Source organism: Phragmites australis, chromosome 4 (genome assembly GCF_958298935.1).
Source record: "Phragmites australis chromosome 4, lpPhrAust1.1, whole genome shotgun sequence".
In the NCBI taxonomy this organism is placed as follows: Eukaryota; Viridiplantae; Streptophyta; class Magnoliopsida; order Poales; family Poaceae; genus Phragmites; species Phragmites australis.
Genome location: NC_084924.1, coordinates 1,967,069 through 1,983,485, shown reverse-complemented (window position 1 = coordinate 1,983,485; position 16,417 = coordinate 1,967,069). Strand labels below are relative to the sequence as shown.

At 43.9% G+C, this 16,417-nt stretch overlaps 3 protein-coding genes and 1 non-coding gene across 5 annotated transcripts; all 4 read right to left on the bottom strand.

Moving 5' to 3' along the window:
- Nucleotides 1–1,355: 1,355 nt before the first annotated feature.
- On the bottom strand, nucleotides 1,356–7,817 carry LOC133915118 (D-xylose-proton symporter-like 3, chloroplastic). The gene is made up of 14 exons (XM_062358142.1): nucleotides 7,533–7,817; nucleotides 7,314–7,411; nucleotides 6,760–6,838; nucleotides 6,621–6,680; nucleotides 6,452–6,518; nucleotides 6,238–6,362; nucleotides 5,330–5,431; nucleotides 4,878–5,255; nucleotides 4,578–4,625; nucleotides 4,375–4,437; nucleotides 4,150–4,230; nucleotides 3,794–3,892; nucleotides 3,579–3,716; nucleotides 1,356–1,817 (listed from the first exon to the last, which is right to left on the bottom strand). Exons 1-14 carry the CDS (start codon nucleotides 7,740–7,742, stop codon nucleotides 1,683–1,685), a joined length of 1,683 nt encoding a protein of 560 aa, XP_062214126.1. The 5' UTR covers nucleotides 7,743–7,817; the 3' UTR covers nucleotides 1,356–1,682.
- Nucleotides 7,818–9,104: 1,287 nt separating this feature from the next.
- On the bottom strand, nucleotides 9,105–9,264 carry LOC133917232 (U1 spliceosomal RNA). Its single transcript, XR_009909636.1, has one exon. It is a non-coding gene; the product is annotated as a U1 spliceosomal RNA (small nuclear RNA).
- Nucleotides 9,265–9,621: 357 nt separating this feature from the next.
- On the bottom strand, nucleotides 9,622–10,529 carry LOC133915117 (Bowman-Birk type trypsin inhibitor-like). Of its 2 annotated transcripts, none has more exons than XM_062358140.1 (2): nucleotides 10,316–10,529; nucleotides 9,622–10,170 (listed from the first exon to the last, which is right to left on the bottom strand). In XM_062358140.1, exons 1-2 carry the CDS (start codon nucleotides 10,413–10,415, stop codon nucleotides 9,905–9,907), a joined length of 366 nt encoding a protein of 121 aa, XP_062214124.1. In that variant the 5' UTR covers nucleotides 10,416–10,529; the 3' UTR covers nucleotides 9,622–9,904. The 2 variants fall into 2 exon arrangements, with proteins under 2 accessions (XP_062214124.1, XP_062214125.1); XM_062358141.1 differs by having other exon boundaries at nucleotides 9,622–10,222; nucleotides 10,316–10,519.
- Nucleotides 10,530–12,794: 2,265 nt separating this feature from the next.
- On the bottom strand, nucleotides 12,795–15,398 carry LOC133915116 (protein NRT1/ PTR FAMILY 5.7-like). Its single transcript, XM_062358139.1, has 4 exons — nucleotides 15,123–15,398; nucleotides 14,764–14,981; nucleotides 14,116–14,639; nucleotides 12,795–13,883 (listed from the first exon to the last, which is right to left on the bottom strand). Exons 1-4 carry the CDS (start codon nucleotides 15,253–15,255, stop codon nucleotides 13,034–13,036), a joined length of 1,725 nt encoding a protein of 574 aa, XP_062214123.1. The 5' UTR covers nucleotides 15,256–15,398; the 3' UTR covers nucleotides 12,795–13,033.
- Between the last annotated feature and the right edge of the window lie 1,019 nt (nucleotides 15,399–16,417).

The window sequence follows — 16,417 nt, the reverse complement described above, 5'->3', positions numbered from 1 at the left end:
TTTTAATTGTTATTTTAGCTCTGTGATAACTAGTAGACATAGCTACAACTTTAGATTCTAGCTGCTCGCTTTATTTCATAGTTGTTCTTGATTTCCTGTATAGACCGGAGACTCCGGACTAGACCGGAGACTCCGGACTAGACCGGATACTCCGGACCAGACCGAAGTATCCGACCTTCACCGGAGTATCCGGCAGATTTAATCCGCTATTTTAGTTTTAATTTTCAAAAAAACATATTCACCCCCCCTCTAGGCACTTTCAACTATAACATAAAAAACAGGACGTAGGGTTGTTATACTCCGGAAGATCCGAACATGTATAACCTCTGGTGTCCCCGAAATATTCGTCTATACACATAGACACATTCACTCCCTGAAATACCATTCACGCACCCACCATCTGACATATCCTGAAATCACTGTCAGGAATTTACCCTCGACAGTTGGTTTCCTTGTAATATGATCTACATGATAAAATTATTTATACTCATAAAAAGTTGAATATTTTCTGTGAGAATATGTATTTGTTAAACCAAGTTAAATGTATAGTTTACTCTTTGCTAATCCAAAAATCATGAAACTAATTTTGTTAGTCTTCTTACATGATCTTATATCTTTTTAAAATACATGAACTCATTAAATAGTTATTGTAACGTGCAGGATTATATAAATATGTTACAACTAGATTAATTCATAACTAACTCATCACACCTCGAAAATTAGTGAAGCCACTTTTATTAGTTTACTTATACTATGTTTTATCTAAGAAAAATAATGGTAGACATGAAAAAGTTAATTACAATGTTATTTCTTAACATATTCACTTTATGCTTCTTAACTTTGTAAAAATTATGAATAAATTAATAAAACTCTAACTGAAGTGAAACTAATTTTAAAGATCCTATTAAAATATACTCTATACAAGAAAAATATGTGTTTAACTGCCCCCAGGAGGCCGCGATACGGTCCAGATACATCAGGTTGATCATCTTGACACGAGCAAGTTAAAAACGCCTCATCCCAGAAACTTATTATTCGATGACAGCAAACACTAAAGACGGTGTCTTTGTCTGTCAAACTGTTGCTTGATGGGCCCCTTGATTGTGATACACTTTGGTCAGTCATGCTAATAAGTCTAGCGGCACACGCAACTGGGGGAGTAATAGCGATGTTGATGGCTCCTCACTGCCAACTTTACTTGGCAAATCAGAGAAGCCTCCAACTCATCAAATACAACCAATTTCCTTTTTTTTACCTCAAATACAACCAATTTCAGCAGGCACAATTTCAATTTACACCATAGGCAGCGTATCACGCACATGCACACACCAGCAGTAGTAAAGAGAGATTCCACATCAACGATTGACCAACGTCCTCCTCAGCACGGCAGCTGACCAGCTTTTAACAGTGACGTGCATGTTACAGCATGGACACAAGTACGCAACAGTCACAGCTGCTTCGGAACGAGATCACAGTGGACAACTTGTACAAATGCATGTACAAAAATACCAGTTGCACGAAGAGCAAAAGATTATAGGAAAACTTTACACCGAGATGTATCATGTGTACATATGCTGAAAGTCTGAAACTTTGATGCACTCTGATCCTGTGAGCGGCCGGTTTGAAAATAGCAACGAGCTTTCAAGTCTGAAATTGGGTTGTACGGCCTTGACCTTGCCATTTCACTTCAGGATCTTAGATTCGATCTCTTCCAAGCTCAGGCCTTTTGTTTCAGGAACATTGAGGATCACAAACACGAGGGACAGCAACGCTATGGCCCCAAACAGGAAGAAAATATTGGCTGGCCCAAGGATCTCCTGTAGCAAAAATAAAAGGCATACATTGTTGGCAAAAGAGCATATAGTTTGTTCGCATATTTGTGGGTAAAACAAACTAACAACAGCATTTGGAATAGACAGCCAAAATACACTAGTCCGGAGTTTGGACCAGAGAAGAGGCTGAGTTTTGCAAAACCGGGCAAGGACACAAAAGAGCTTCTGTGCTATTGCTGGAGAAGGATTCATAGGGCACAAGTAGTGGATGTTGACATGTTCAGTTGTTCATGCAATTTGGGGTCTCCACTTGAAGAGACTAAAACATCATGAAAAGTTGAGTAGCTGGAAAGTCAAACACTTGTCGGAGGTAGCAGGTTGGTCCTTATTAATTCATTTCTTAGCATTCTACTAATGTTTATGCTATCTTTCTTTGAAGTTCCAAAAGGAATTCTAAAGAAGTTGGATTACTACAGATCCAATTTCTTCTGGCAGGGTGATGAGCACAAAAAGAAAGACTCGCTAAATGGAACATTTTGTGTGGACCAAAGGACCAAGGTGGGCTGGGAATCTAGGACCTTAAGATCCAGAACAAATGTCTACTGAGCAAATGGCTTTTCAAGTTAATAAATGAGGATGGGGTGTGGCAAAGATTATTTAGGAACAAATACCTTGGTAATATGACAATTGCTCAAGTAAAAAAGAAACCATGCAACTCACATTTCTGGTAAGGTGTAATGAGTGTTAAGCTTTTATTTCTCAGTCTGGGAAAGTCTAGGTTACAAACCGGAACATAGGTTAGATTCTGGGAGGACAAATGGCTTGGAGCTAGTACATTTAGTGAGCAATATCCCATCTTATATAAAATTGTCAATAGAAAACATGCCACAGTAGAAGATGTCATTAACTCAACCCACTAAATGTCTCCTTTCGCCGAGCACTTGTGGGGAGCAAACTTGAGCTTGGCAAGATCTAGTTGACAAAGTTGCAATGGTACAACTAAATGGGCAACCGGACACATTCATATGGTCTTTACATCGGAGTGGACAATTTTCTATCCAATCTATGTACAAGACTGTAATTGATAGTGACATTAGTCAAAACAATTGCAATTTTTGGAAACTTAAACTCCCTATCAAAATCAAGAGGGGTCATTCTCACCAAAGATAATGTAGTAAAAAGACAATGGAAAGGTAGTGAAAAATGTTGTTTCTATAATAACAATGAAAGCATTCAATACCTTATCTTTTAAATGTCATGTTGCTAGGCTTATTTGGAGAACAGTTCAAACCACATTTGGTTTGAGACCCCAAACTAGTGTATCCAATATGTTTAGGTCATGGTTAAATGGGATGGAATTAGAGCTTAAAAAACATTTTTTGGTTGGAGCAAGTGCCTTATGTTGGGCAATTTGGTTCAGCCGGAATGATTGGTGTTTGACAAAGCAAAAGTTGAATCTTATTTGCAGGTAATCTTCCGAGGTACACATTGGGCTGTATGCGCAAAAGGTGGAGAAGCGGGACAGTATGCGCGATGAATGTAGGCTACTAGAGACCTCAACAATGGAGATCTTCGCCAGACATGGCTGGAAGTTTAGCGATAGAATTTGATTTTAATGTTATTCTTCCACTGCTGTAATGGAACCATTGGATCATTTGTTAGACCTCCATTTGCCGCTTGCAGTTTCCAACATTGTAATAAGTATCAACTGAGTACATCTTCGGATGTAAAGGCTGAGATATGAAGTATTCCATTATCTAAACAATGAAATATACACAAGGAAATGGCAATTTTGATAAGCAATACCTGCAAGGGTGAAAATGCAAATGTCACCAATGCGTTTGAGCCAAAGTTTGTAAATACTGCGAGGCTGATCCCACGTCCTCTTGTTCGGAGTGGAAAGATCTCAGACACCATTAGCCAACTAATTGGACCAAATGAGACCTGAAACAAAAGGGTGTATAAATTTGCTGTGCCAGGCTGCTAGCAACAGGCTCCTTGTACAGAAGGAAAGCACCAACCTGGTAAGCGCCCACATATAGAAGTAAAGCACCAACAGCAACAAAGGGGAAGTTGTTCAGAATTTTGTAGTAAGCGGCTAGTAGGAAGAGTGAAAGAGCCTGCAGGTTATAGAGAATATAAGGGCAATTCAGTCAGAATTTAGGAATACCTTGTACTGATTACATGCTTAATGTAACATGCACAAAGGGTAAGAAGTTTTTAACATATATCATCGTAATTTAGACTAAGAGAGCACCTAAAATATTGTTCAGTATTCACATTAAGTGGGACTGTGGGATATGTGTTCAAATATGTGGATACGGGAGTACTTTCCATGTAATCCATAGAACTTAAAACAAGTGTAATAATTACTCACAATTCCACCAACACCACCTATCAATAACGGGCGCCTTCCAATATCATCAACTTTAAATACTGCAACACCTGTCATCAGCAACTGCAAAGAATAGAACTGTTACACATACACTCAGAATTAAAGAAACCGTAAGCGCCTTAGTATTTTTGCCTACATTCCATGATAAATGAAAAACAGCTAACATAAAATAATCTATAAAGTACTGATGTAGCTCCTTAGCATTACCTTGAACAGCCCAATCAAAATTGACAATCTAGCAGCATCTGATGCAGCTGTGAACCCAGCAGTCTACAGAAGACATACTTTAGACATGGAGAGATTGAATTGATTGCACGGAAGAAATGCATATAACAGACAATAGTAGTCCGACCTCTATATATTCTGCATCAAAAGAAACCACTAAACAATTTCAACCAAAACAGATGTACCTGAAGAATGGAAGCGGCATAATATAGAACACTTGGCTGGCCTGTTATCTGCCAAATAAGAGTTTAGATTAAGTGATGACATCAACCCATCAACATCAGGTTGTCACTCAAAATGAAGGAGCGTGCATCAGTTTTTCAAAATGATGAAAAATCCAAGGAGCATGCTTCAGTTTTTGAAATGATGAAAAATCCAAAATAGAATGGGAGGACCAGAAAATTTCAAAACAAAAGATGGCAAAACCATTGCTGGAATTTAGATTCAGTTGAGCTGCATATGTGCAGGCTGAAGAGAACACGGACCTGCTGAAAGAGAACCAGCCCTCCTCCAATGATGAAGGCCTTTAAGCTAGCTCCCTCAAATATCTCCCAAATGTTTCCTTCGGATCCTTGTTCTGCATAGGCAGCCTTAATAGAGACAATGGTATCATCAACATCATCTGCCAAAACCTTGTCGCTTGCTGAGCGGCCCCTCAGTGTTCTCAGGGCTTGAATTGCCTTCTTTTTATTATCTTCCACAGATCCCTTTCCTTGCACTGCCCTGAGAAGAAGCCATCTTGGTGAAGGTGGTAAAGTCCACATACCAATGGCCATTATAGCTGCAAGCGGAGCACTGAAACCAAACATGTACCGCCATCCTCCTACAGTGTCAATTTCAAGACTCCCTATGAGGTATCCAAACTGCAAAAATTACATTAACAGTTAACAGGCATCAAATGGGAACATCGAAGTATAGCATCTGGAAGGAAAGATACCAGTATTCCTAACACGATAAATAGCTCCTTCAAAGATATCAATGTTCCACGTATTTGTGGAGGAGAAGTCTCTGCAATATAAAGAGGGGCACCATGCATTGCCTGGAACAGAGCAACATGATGATTCAGCGACATAACACCGCAGTGTAATAGGACAGCATTGGTCTATAATCCCTCCCAAACCAGGTTGAATATGAGTATGAACATGCTCGTTGTAATTGTATGCCTCTTCAGTTGTTGTTGAGCCTTTTTAACAAAGCATCAACAATTTAACCAGTTGTGAATGTTTTAAGTTGGTGCCAAACAGACTAGTGTAAATACTGCAAACAAAAACACCTAGTGCCAACTACCTTGGAAATTCAAACTGAAAATTACAGAACTTAGCCCAAAAGATGGATTTAATCACTAAGTTGATATGATATATATGCACAATAAGATAATTCCCAACCATCTCCAAATCAGGAAGGTTCAAATGCTCCCCAGTTATTTCATAAATAATTATATATAAACATGAGCATCAATTAATTTTACTGTTTTGCACTTCAGTAAATAATTAGTATATCAGAAAACCGAGGAGCCTCCTGGGGTCAAGATGGGAGCACAGGTTCGGCTCCTCCCTACTAAAAAATTGTCGGAAGGGATGTCTGTCCCTTCCGATTGCAATGAGTATATCGAAAAAACTATGATCAGACATCACGACACTAGAACAGAGAATATCATAGGTAATGAATAGTTAGAAATCATATAGGAGTATTTGCAATGCTGATTCCCACTCATGGAGCAATGAGCCATTCACATTCCAAAACATACTAAAACATGTTACTATTCAGATTAAACAAAGATCCAACTATAAGTCCCCAAATTTTCATTTACACGTATACTAAACAGTAGTGCTAGCAGCTACTCACCAAACCAATACCAATGCCATAAAGGAGACGACCTATGATCAGAACTACAAAATTAGGGGCAAATCCGGTGACCAAAGCACCTAAAATATATAACATAGCTGCTGTGACCAATTCTATTCGCCTTCCTGTATCAAGATGGTAGTAGAAGTTATTCACTTCATTATCAAAGAATATACAGTATGGAAAATTAAATCACAGTAGCATTTCAGTTCACCTAGAAAATCTGCAATGCGGTATGCAAGAATGGAGCCACCAAGAGCGCCATAAAGTGAACCACTTGCCTAGAAAAGGTGGAAAGAAAACTCATTTAGTGCAACCGTATTCTTGATAGGCCAAGGAAGAAGACAGAACTTAGGAAGCACAGAAGTTTTCCGAAGGATTACCGCAAGGCCTAGTTGCACAGATGACAGGCTGAACCAAGTGGTGCCACTGAGATCAGCAGACTGAGGAATAAACCCAATGACAGTGAGAGACGGAATTTCATCTACAATAAATTGCTAAACAACCAAGACAGAGACTGACTTGCAAAGAGATCGTTGCTCCAGAGGTTGCGCCAATGTCATAACCAAAAAGGAGACCGCCCAATGCAGGGAACAAGAACCTAGGTTCCAAACAATGACCCATCAGTACTGAAAGGCTGCAAGCTCGATAGGCTTTGCGATTTCCTCTTTGTTTATTTATTTATGTCATGCATTGCATGACAATTTGACAAGGAGAAATCATGTATCCTAGTACTTTGTGCAACATAAGAGAACACAATGTTAAACCATGTGGCATCTTTTCTACAATGCACTAACTACAGGCTAATTCTACTATATGGTTCATCGCTAATGCCCAAATTTGACATCTGTATCCTCCTCAACACGCCGGACCAGGCACATCTATTGAACAACCTATTCCACAATTCGACTCGTCGACGCCACTGCCCTAATTTGGCTTGGATTAGGTTTAATCCTCAATACGTTTGATTCAACACGACATGGAAGGAAGAATCAAACTAGAAATGCATTCTAAGTCTACCTAGCGCACTCTACATTACCCCCAAATGCCATTATCCAAGCCGACAAATAGCTTACGGGACGATGACGGATGCCCACGAGAACGCAGCCGCCTCCCCCTCCGCCGCGGCGCCACGTCCGGCATCATCGCCCTCGCCCTGCGCGTGAGCCCGCACCTGCACATCGACCTCCATCTCGTCAGACCACCACCACAACCAGAGCTCTTCCCTCCCCAGAATAGCAGGGGCGAGCAACGGCTATGTTTAGCCGCGGTGGGGCTAGGGTCGGGCGCCGTACGCGGAGCCTGGGGTGTCCCGCGGCGGCGGGGCGGAGGAGCGGCTGCGGGTCGGCGGCCTGCGACACGTGGAAGGTGCGGGCGCCCATCTTCGACGGGGAGCGGCGGTCCAGAGGCGAGTGGCGGCGGCGGCAGGGGAGCGGGTGGTTAGTGTAGGTGGCGCGAATGGCGCTGGCCGCAGCTAGTGAGGGGAGGAGGCCACAGGTCGCCATGCTTGGCTCGGCCGCGCCTCAGAGCTTCGCCGCGTGGCCCTACACCCTACACGTGGGGCTAATTAAATACTCGTAACGCGTGGCTCTAACAATATTATGCTTATTAAGCACCCCCTCCAGTCGAAATTGCGTGCAATCAACTACTTCGAAAATAATAGATATATTTCTTCTACCCTCGGTTTTCGAAGTTAAATTTTAATTAAATTTTCTAACAAAATATATAAATTATTTTAAATTATACACCTAATTATATAATTTTTATATATTAAATATTCTTCAATGTTTGACTTTTCAAAATAAAATACATCTAAACGTTGAGAGTATTTTAAAATTTAACAATTAATTATTTTTCATATATTAAATTTATATACTTATTAAAATATCATTTATCTAAATTGCTTATTGTACACGTAAGAAAATGATTTCAAAATGTACTCTTCGGATTTTACGTTTATGATTGTGAGTACTTAATAGATTTTACACATGATTTGGAGGACTAAAATTTAACTTCTTAGAATTGGTAGCGGCCGCGTGAATACGTACCCCTCGATCACAAATTACACTCTCCCATTTAGTGAGATAGTAAGGGGTCGTTTGGTAGAGCTTTTGATTCTGTGGTGAGAGTGATTTTGTGGTGGAAGTAGGTGAAAGTGATTCTATTTATAAAATCGTTTGGTATGTTAGTGGTGGAAGTGATTTTTGAGAGAATATTATGTTAAAATTGAGAAGAATCAATCGAGAATCTGGTGAAAGCTAGATTTTTCAACTCCCACCTCGCAATACAGATCGTGAAGTGATTCCCGCGCGAAATCCACTTCCAAACAAAACGTTTAGCAGCGTGAGAGCTAATTCCCACGTGAAATCACTCCAAATAATACTACCAAACGGAGCCTAAGGCAGCTCATCCATCAAGTGCAACATAGGCCAAGTGCAACATAGGCCACTGGTCTACACATGGGGCTAACTAAATACTCGTAACACGTGACTAACAATATTATACTTATTCCGCCTCCAGTCCAAATTGCGCGCAATCAACTACTTCAAAAATAATAGATATATTTTGTGAGAAAGATTTAGTCAAATTTAATTTCGAAAATGAGGAGTTCTACATTGAGAGTATTTTATAAACCTAATTATATAATATATATATATATATATTAAATATTCTTCAACGTTTGACTTCTTCAAAATGAAATGCTTCTAAACGTTGAGAGTATTTTATAATTCAAATATTAATTATTTTTATATATTAAGTTTAAATATTTATTAAAAATATCATTTTTGAAGAAAATGATTCAAAATTGTACTCTATTGATTTTAGGTTTATGACTGTTGGACTACAATTTAACTTCTTAGAATTGGTAGGGGCCGCGCGAACGCGTACCCCCTCTACCACAAATTACGACGTCCACTCTCCCACTTGGGGAGATGGTAAGCTAGCGCACCCACCAAGTGCAATGTGGGCCACTGGCCTAGACCACGAGCCTTATTGATCGCCCGTCGACCCCGTCCAGGTAAGTATGGAGCCAAGGAGCACCAGGCTCTTATTTTATAGCAAGAGATCAAGACGCAACTGACGGCGGCTTCCGAGGTGGTACTAAACCGAAGGGTTTCTCCTCTCCTCAGTGCCCCGGCGCCGAGTACTTCCGGGCCGTATTTTCTTGTGGGCCGATGGTTCCACTTTTATCTTAAGGCTTGCACAAGTGGAACTGTTATCCTGGTTTCAAAAGAAAATCATTGATCCTTTTTTCTCTGGTAAGCGCACCGTACCGAATTATTGTCTTTTTTTTGCATTTTCCCTTCGAAACATCCACCAGTTTGTTGTTATTCTACGAATTCGATGACATGACCAAGCACAAACACCGGAAAGAGAAGGAAATTTAGTCACAAAAATTTAGCGATTTGCCATGCTCATCTCATCACAATCAAGAGTCAACCAAGCAGTAGTAGCCAGTAGCCAGCAATTACGGGATACTGTCGAGTCAAAAAAAGAAAACAACAGAAAAAGGGCACCACAGCGAGCAAGATTGGTTTGGTTGCCCATCAGATTCCTCCTCTCTTTACACACAGAAAAAAGAAAAAATCTAAGGGCTTCAGCTGGCCTTCAGACGATGGGATTCGCCGCCGGTGGTGGGGTGGGTGGGTTGGTGCGTCAACAGCAATCAGTGGGCAGCGGTGGCCGCGGTGCAGCGGCGCTGGCAGAAGTTAGGGACGCGGTCCATGCACTGGTACACCGGCGGGTCGGCGCTGAGGCTGGACTTAACGCAGTCCCTGCACGCCGGGTGGCACCCGCGGGGCGCCGCGTCCAGGCACTGGCACTGCGGCGGGATCGACTTGGTGCACCCGCCGCAGTCGTCGCAGCATGGCCACGCCCTCGCCGCCCTCGCCGGCCGCGCTAGCTCCCCTCCTCCTCCTCCCCCTCCATGCTCTGCGACCAAAGATTGATTGATTCTACCCGGTGAGCTAAACTGATGCATATCCTAGCAAGAAAGACCGATCTGATCTTGAATCCTTCGATTCGCTTGGCGAAAAAAGAAGCGACTTTTGAGCAAGAACAAAGAAAAATCCGGTACCTTTGGTTCGGACATGGCCGTGGTGGCGGTGGTGCCTGCTACTGGATTGGGCGACGACGGCGAGAAGAGCGAGTGCGAGGAAGAACACCTGGCCTCTCATGTCTGCCTCTCTCGTAGCAAGAATTAGTGGCGACCGGCGAGCCTCCTCCTCTGCTCTGGCTGTTCCCGGTTGGTGTCGTTCCTTATCTGTCTGACTGTACGCGGCTAAAAGAAGAAGCTTTCTTTATAGAAGAAGACGAAGCAAAGGGTCCCGTCGCGGACAAAGCCGTGTGCAGGCGTGGCGCAAAGCCGTGTGCCCCTCCATGCTCGCCCACTGACTAGCGAGCAGGTGGTAGTGGATGGACGAACGAACGAACGAATGAACGAATTGGGTAAGAACCCCTGGACTCTGACGGAATTTCGGTGCTTCCACCTCTTGTGTTCTGCCCATGTCTGGTGTCTCCACGAAGCAGCCACTTGGTCCATATAGTTTGCTGTTGCTCTAATCTAGATAACCTGAGGGGGCTGCGTGCAATTGATAAGCAGCCGGAGTGTGGCGGGCCCTTTTCACAAGCGGAAATGAGTCACCGAGCCGAGCCGCGCAATTGATAAGGTCGATGGAAATAGTAGCGCCACTTCCGTGGGCCATGCCGAGCTGTTCTTCACTGTGCAGTAGCAACCCGGATCTTCTATGCCGCCGCTCGCGGGGGCACACCTACCTTACCTTTGCAGAGTAGAGTACTGCTACAGCTGAAACCATTACTACTCCCGTTCTTTTTTATTTGTTTTTATTGACTTTTCAGTGTCTTTAAGATATAACTCTGATCAATCTATACTAATAAACTTATATTTTTGTTAAAGCATTTCTAAAGATAAATCCAATAGCACAATTTTCATTTAATCAAGTTTAATAGTTTGAAACATGTTAGTGCTAACACTTTTAAAAGTTTGACCGGACAGGTTCTAAAAGAACAAATAAAAAGAACGGAAAGAGTATGATTTATGTGTACGCCCAAAAGTTAAAAAAACATCATTTTTACCGGACGCACTTATTCCCGAATTCCACACGAATTCAGTTGTAACGGTATTGTTGCTTACTACCATGACCAGCAGCATGGAAGCAGATACGAAACCAAGGGCACAGAAGATGGGAGTCTGGGACCGCGGCGACGAGGGGATGTCGAAAAAAGATAAGGACGTCCACGTACGCGCTCCAGCGAGACTGATCACCGGTGCGTCTCCTTCCTCCCTCTCTTGCTCGGCTGCGCTGCTGGGCCTAGACCGAGTGCTAAACGCACCTGCTTATCTCTTGCTTTACTTTCCCTCTATATATACCATCTCCGTTTTCATTTATTTATTATCAGTTTTTTATTATAACAATTTTAAGATATTTAAAACTTTCGTATTATTAGATTTGTTATGAAATATACTTCATTAGTATTATAAATTTTTTTTTAGAAAAACGTAAGGTTAAAATTGTTACAGCTAAAAAGTTAGCAATAAGTAAAGAAAACGAAGATAGTACTTCTTTCGGTCATAAATATTTATTGCTTTTGATTTTTTATGATCATCGATGTACAAATTTGACTATTTTTTCTATTAAAATATAGTTATAATATCTAATAAAAATATAAAAATATTTTTAAAGACAATTCTACATATATAAGTTTGATATTTTCAAATTAGCTATTAACAATCAAAGTTTTAAAAATCTAACTTAGATCTTAATCGAAGCGGCAAGTATTTATGATTATAGGGAGTACTACTTCAAATAATTTTACTTGACCTGAAGAATGGAATAGAAAATATACTACTTCAAAAATTTTAAAATATACAATATAATACTTCAAATAATTTTACTTTTCCCCAAATACAATATGTGTTAGTGGTCAGAAATGTTAGTAATCTGATTAGAAGCTTTTCATTCTCTTACTTGACCACCGTGCAACCAAGGCCACTGAGCCACCTTGGCTTTCATCCCAGAAGATGGCCTATCAAGTAAAATTGGCGCGGCCCAAATGTAATTTTTTACGTTTTTGTTTTTCCCTAATCATATTATTAATCTTTTGCTTTTCATTGATTTATAATTGTGTGTCTTGTATATACATTCGGTATTTTGAAATGTTTTGATTCACATTTTTAAGAGCTACTTCAACAAATTGAAAAAAACTAGTTCAATATTTTTCCAAATCCTATTACTAATTTGTTGCTTTTCATGGATTTATGATTTTGTGTCTTTTACTAATCATGCCCGCCATGCCGGATTGCCATGTCCGGAACTGCAGGAAGGGAGGGCAAGAAGGCCTGTTGAGGCCCATGATTTGGGCCAGAAATCTGCCTCGGGAAAATCTTGTTGTTGTGTAGCCCAAACAGACGGACTTCCTTCTTTGATACAACGAGCCTATCCAGGAAAAAGTAAAACATTTTTTCATTTTTATATACTTTAAATCTAAAATTATAAATATATCGGATGTTGGAAGGACGATAGGTCCCTAACAAACACATATACTTATAATTTTCGATTTTTTTAAAATATAAAAATAAAAAAGATCCGACCAAGCTCAGCCCATCAACTGAGCATTTCAGCCCGTCCACTAGCATTCTCCAAGCAACTAGCGATCCTCCCAAGCATGCACCATAGCTGGAGTGATACGATCACACGACATGCATATTATCATACACCTTTATCTACTACGGAGTAATTGCTAGCTGCCAATTAACTAGCTGGTTGATGAAGAATCAAGCAGCGGCGGCGCACTCAATGTCGCCGGCTTTGTCGTCGCCGACCCTGGCGGCGCCCTTGACGGTCTTGTACGAGTACCTGGCGGCGACGAGCATGTAGAACACGAGGTTGACGGCACCGATGCAGGCGAGCAGCGAGTAGAAGAGGTCCAGCCTGCTGCGGTTCAGGTCCTTGGCGAACCAGCTCGCGTGCCCGCCACGGGAGCTCGCGCGGTCCGCCGCCGTGATCACCAGGCTGCTCAGGAAGCTGCCGGCGCCGATCACGCTCAGGTACAGCCCGATGCCCAGGCTGCGCATGTTGTCGGGGACCTGGTCGTAGAAGTACTCCTGGAGCCCCACCAGCGCGAACCCGTCGCCGACGCCCATCAGCACCAACTGTGGCACCAGCCAGAACACCGACATGGACGCCGGAGCCGCGGCGTTGAGGCGCCGCCTCTCCACGGCAGCCGCCACGGCCATGGCCACGATCGTGAACGCCATGCCGATGCCGATGCGCTTCAGGATGCTGATCCCGCGCACGCCCCCCGTGGCGCGCCGCATGTATGGCACAAGCACCTTGTCGTAGAGCGCGACGGTGATGATCATGCCGATGGCGGCCAGCGCGAAGATCGACGCCGGCGGGAGCACGAAGTGCGGGCCCAGGCTCCGGTCCATCACGCTGCCCTGCTTGATGAAGAAGGTGGACACCTGCGCCACCGCCATGCCGAAGGGGAGCGTGGACACCCAGATGGGCACCATGGCCAGCACCAGCTTCGTCTCCTCCACCTGCGTCACCGTCGCCAGAAGCCACGGCCCGCGCGCTTCCTCGCCTCCGCCGTGCTCCACTATGGCCGCCTTGTCGAGAAACCTACACGTACCACATATGATCACGCACCATCAACAAAAAGGCCAGCATTTCTGCCTTGATCATGCACGATTACGTAATGGTCACTGTTCCATTTGCTTTTCAAAGATTTCGTCCAGATTTGTTCATCCAGGAGCAGCAAAATTGGATAAATAACTCGAATCGCCATCACTGGACTAGTGATTGCATTTCACGATCGTTTATTTTGTGCAAAGAAAGCAACGTCAGTTCTCACCTAAGCTGGTCGGTATGGCAAAGCAGCCTCATCTTGATATTCTGCGGCTTCACCTCGTACAGCTCACCAGCGTCGGCAGGCAGCTCGAGGTGCCTCTTCCTCGCGGCGGCGACGACGACCTGCAGCAGCGGCGTCAGCGGGCTGCCCTCCGGCACCCTGTACCGGTAGAACCGCCACCCGGCGAGGAAGACGACGAGCGAGGCGCCCATGACCGCCGCGAGCACGACGCTCGCGGCGCCCCAGCCGACCCGCTCCTGGGCGTAGACGATGACCGTGACGCCGAGCAGGACGCCCGAGCAGAGCGCGCAGTTCCACCAGTTGAAGAAGGACATCTTCTGTACCCGTTCCGCCGCGTGGCTCTCGTCGAACTGGTCGGCGCCGAAGCTCTCCAGCGCCGGCTTGTGCCCGCCGGTGCCGACGGACACCAGGTATATGCCGACGAAGAACAACGTCCCGTGCAAGTGCAGCGAGTGGTCAGGCTTCAGGCGTGGCGCCAACTGCGTTGTCGCCAGGAGGACCAGACCCTGCAAGGCGGAGCATAAGCACACATGAAGCCATTCCGACGGCAAGAAAGCGGTCGCTTGTTCAAGTGGTTTCACGTTTCTCTCAAGCACCGAATGCGCAGAGGGGGGAGGAGGGAGAGCTCACCAGTAGGTAGACGATGGTCGAGAAGACGACGGTGGAGAACCTCCCGAGGTACCCATCGGCGACGAAGCCGCCAAGCAACGGCATCAGCGTGGTGACACTCATCCAGTAGTTCACGTTCTTGGCCGCAACCTTCATTTCCTCTTGCAGCACCTTGGTGAGGTATATCATCAGGCTCGTCGCGATCCCGAAATAGCTCAACCTCTCGCTGAACTCAATCACTGCATGCCAAACAAGGAATCAATTAAGGAAAAAGAAACTAAATCGGTGACCATCTTGGGAAGGGAATTGTACATCAACCCAGCAAGAAACTACAAAAAAAAAAAAAACTGATCGGTACATTGTAACTCAATTTGACTCACAGATGATGAACATTGCGGCCTTCCACGACCCGGTGGCGGCGCGGAGGGGAGGCCTCCCACGGTGATCTACGGATGAATCGTGCACCCATTCCTCGTGGTCCTCGTCAGCACCAACCCTCAAACCTTTCTCCATGCTAACAATCAAATCCTTGGAAAAAGATGGCGAGATCTCCAATCTAAAGGCACGAACCTGACTTTCCTCGCCAGTCAAGGGAGGAGTACAGTTCTTGCTCTAGCAATGGAACAACAGCGTTGTTCTTGTTTTGAGGCTGAGAAAGAGAGGGGGCCCTTATATAACCCCCTATGTGGGGTACGACATGAGCAGGGAAATGGCACAATGGGGAAGAAAAAGGTGAGGCAGCGGCGCTCTCAATTGCGGCACCACTGGTCGCTGTTGAGGAGATCGATGTGCACGAATCGAATCAGGGAAAGGCAGGTCTTATTATTTTTTGGGTGAAAGGCGAATCCATGGACGGAATTAACTTGGCAATTATTCGGTGAAGACAGGTCACAAGCAAGAGGGGTGTGGTGGCATGTCATATCAGCAAGTCAAAGCAAAAGGGGAGTGGTTTATTGAGAACGCTACTGGAAGTCCACCTCATAGATTTACAATTTGTTTTCTCACCATTTAATACAAAATACAGAAATCTCCCACGTGCTCGAGAAAAAGAATTAGTATTGGTAAATCTATGTGGTGTTATTATACAGTATCTCCTGTTTTTCTTAATAAGTTCCTTCTGTTCATCACAAAGACAGTAGATGTATTGTCATGAACTGAACCAGCTATAGCTAGGTACAGATAAAGAAGATACTATATATAGTGCACAGAGAAATCAGGCTAGCACAAGACAGAGCTGCGTGCGTGCATCTGAATCAATCTCCAACTCGAGATATCAGGTTCTGACTTTGTGCATTTCCGCACATGCCTGATGTTTCGCTGTTGCTGATAGCGTCTCGCAGATCGACGAGATCAGGTGTGTCTGCGATCAAGGCTAGCCGCAAACGGTAGCAGACATGCTGTTGTCAGCTAGACCGGTTCGCCGGTTCAGTCTCTCTCACAGAAGTCAGAGGTCCAAATGCATGCCATCAGCCGCAGGTCACGCTGAGGAGGATCTGACTGGATCTGGATGGCTGGATCTGGCTGTTGCCGACGTAGGCTGCGTTTGGATCTCTTGACTGTGCTGAAGTGAGTCCAACGTTGTTAACGCCCAGGTATATGATCGTTTGGTTCACACAAATCAATTACTCTATACTAAAGTGCCTGGGATCCCTGGACCACTGTAGCTACTGTTCAT

What these genes read in the sequence shown, in the direction of transcription:
- LOC133915118 (XM_062358142.1), bottom strand. Translation starts at nt 7,742, where the DNA reads ATGGCGACCTGTGGCCTCCTCCCCTCACTAGCTGCGGCCAGCGCCATT. An exon ending in TTTTGATTGGGCTGTTCAAG is followed by an intron (nt 4,231 to 4,374) that starts GTAATGCTAAGG and finishes TATTCTTTGCAG; the next exon opens with TTGCTGATGACAGGTGTTGC. An exon ending in TAGGTGGTGTTGGTGGAATT is followed by an intron (nt 3,893 to 4,149) that starts GTGAGTAATTAT and finishes TATAACCTGCAG; the next exon opens with GCTCTTTCACTCTTCCTACT.
- LOC133915117 (XM_062358140.1), bottom strand. Translation starts at nt 10,415, where the DNA reads ATGAGAGGCCAGGTGTTCTTCCTCGCACTCGCTCTTCTCGCCGTCGTC. An exon ending in CGGCCATGTCCGAACCAAAG is followed by an intron (nt 10,171 to 10,315) that starts GTACCGGATTTT and finishes CTTTGGTCGCAG; the next exon opens with AGCATGGAGGGGGAGGAGGA.
- LOC133915116 (XM_062358139.1), bottom strand. Translation starts at nt 15,255, where the DNA reads ATGGAGAAAGGTTTGAGGGTTGGTGCTGACGAGGACCACGAGGAATGG. An exon ending in GGCCGCAATGTTCATCATCT is followed by an intron (nt 14,982 to 15,122) that starts GTGAGTCAAATT and finishes TTTGGCATGCAG; the next exon opens with TGATTGAGTTCAGCGAGAGG. An exon ending in TGCCATACCGACCAGCTTAG is followed by an intron (nt 13,884 to 14,115) that starts GTGAGAACTGAC and finishes TGGTACGTGTAG; the next exon opens with GTTTCTCGACAAGGCGGCCA.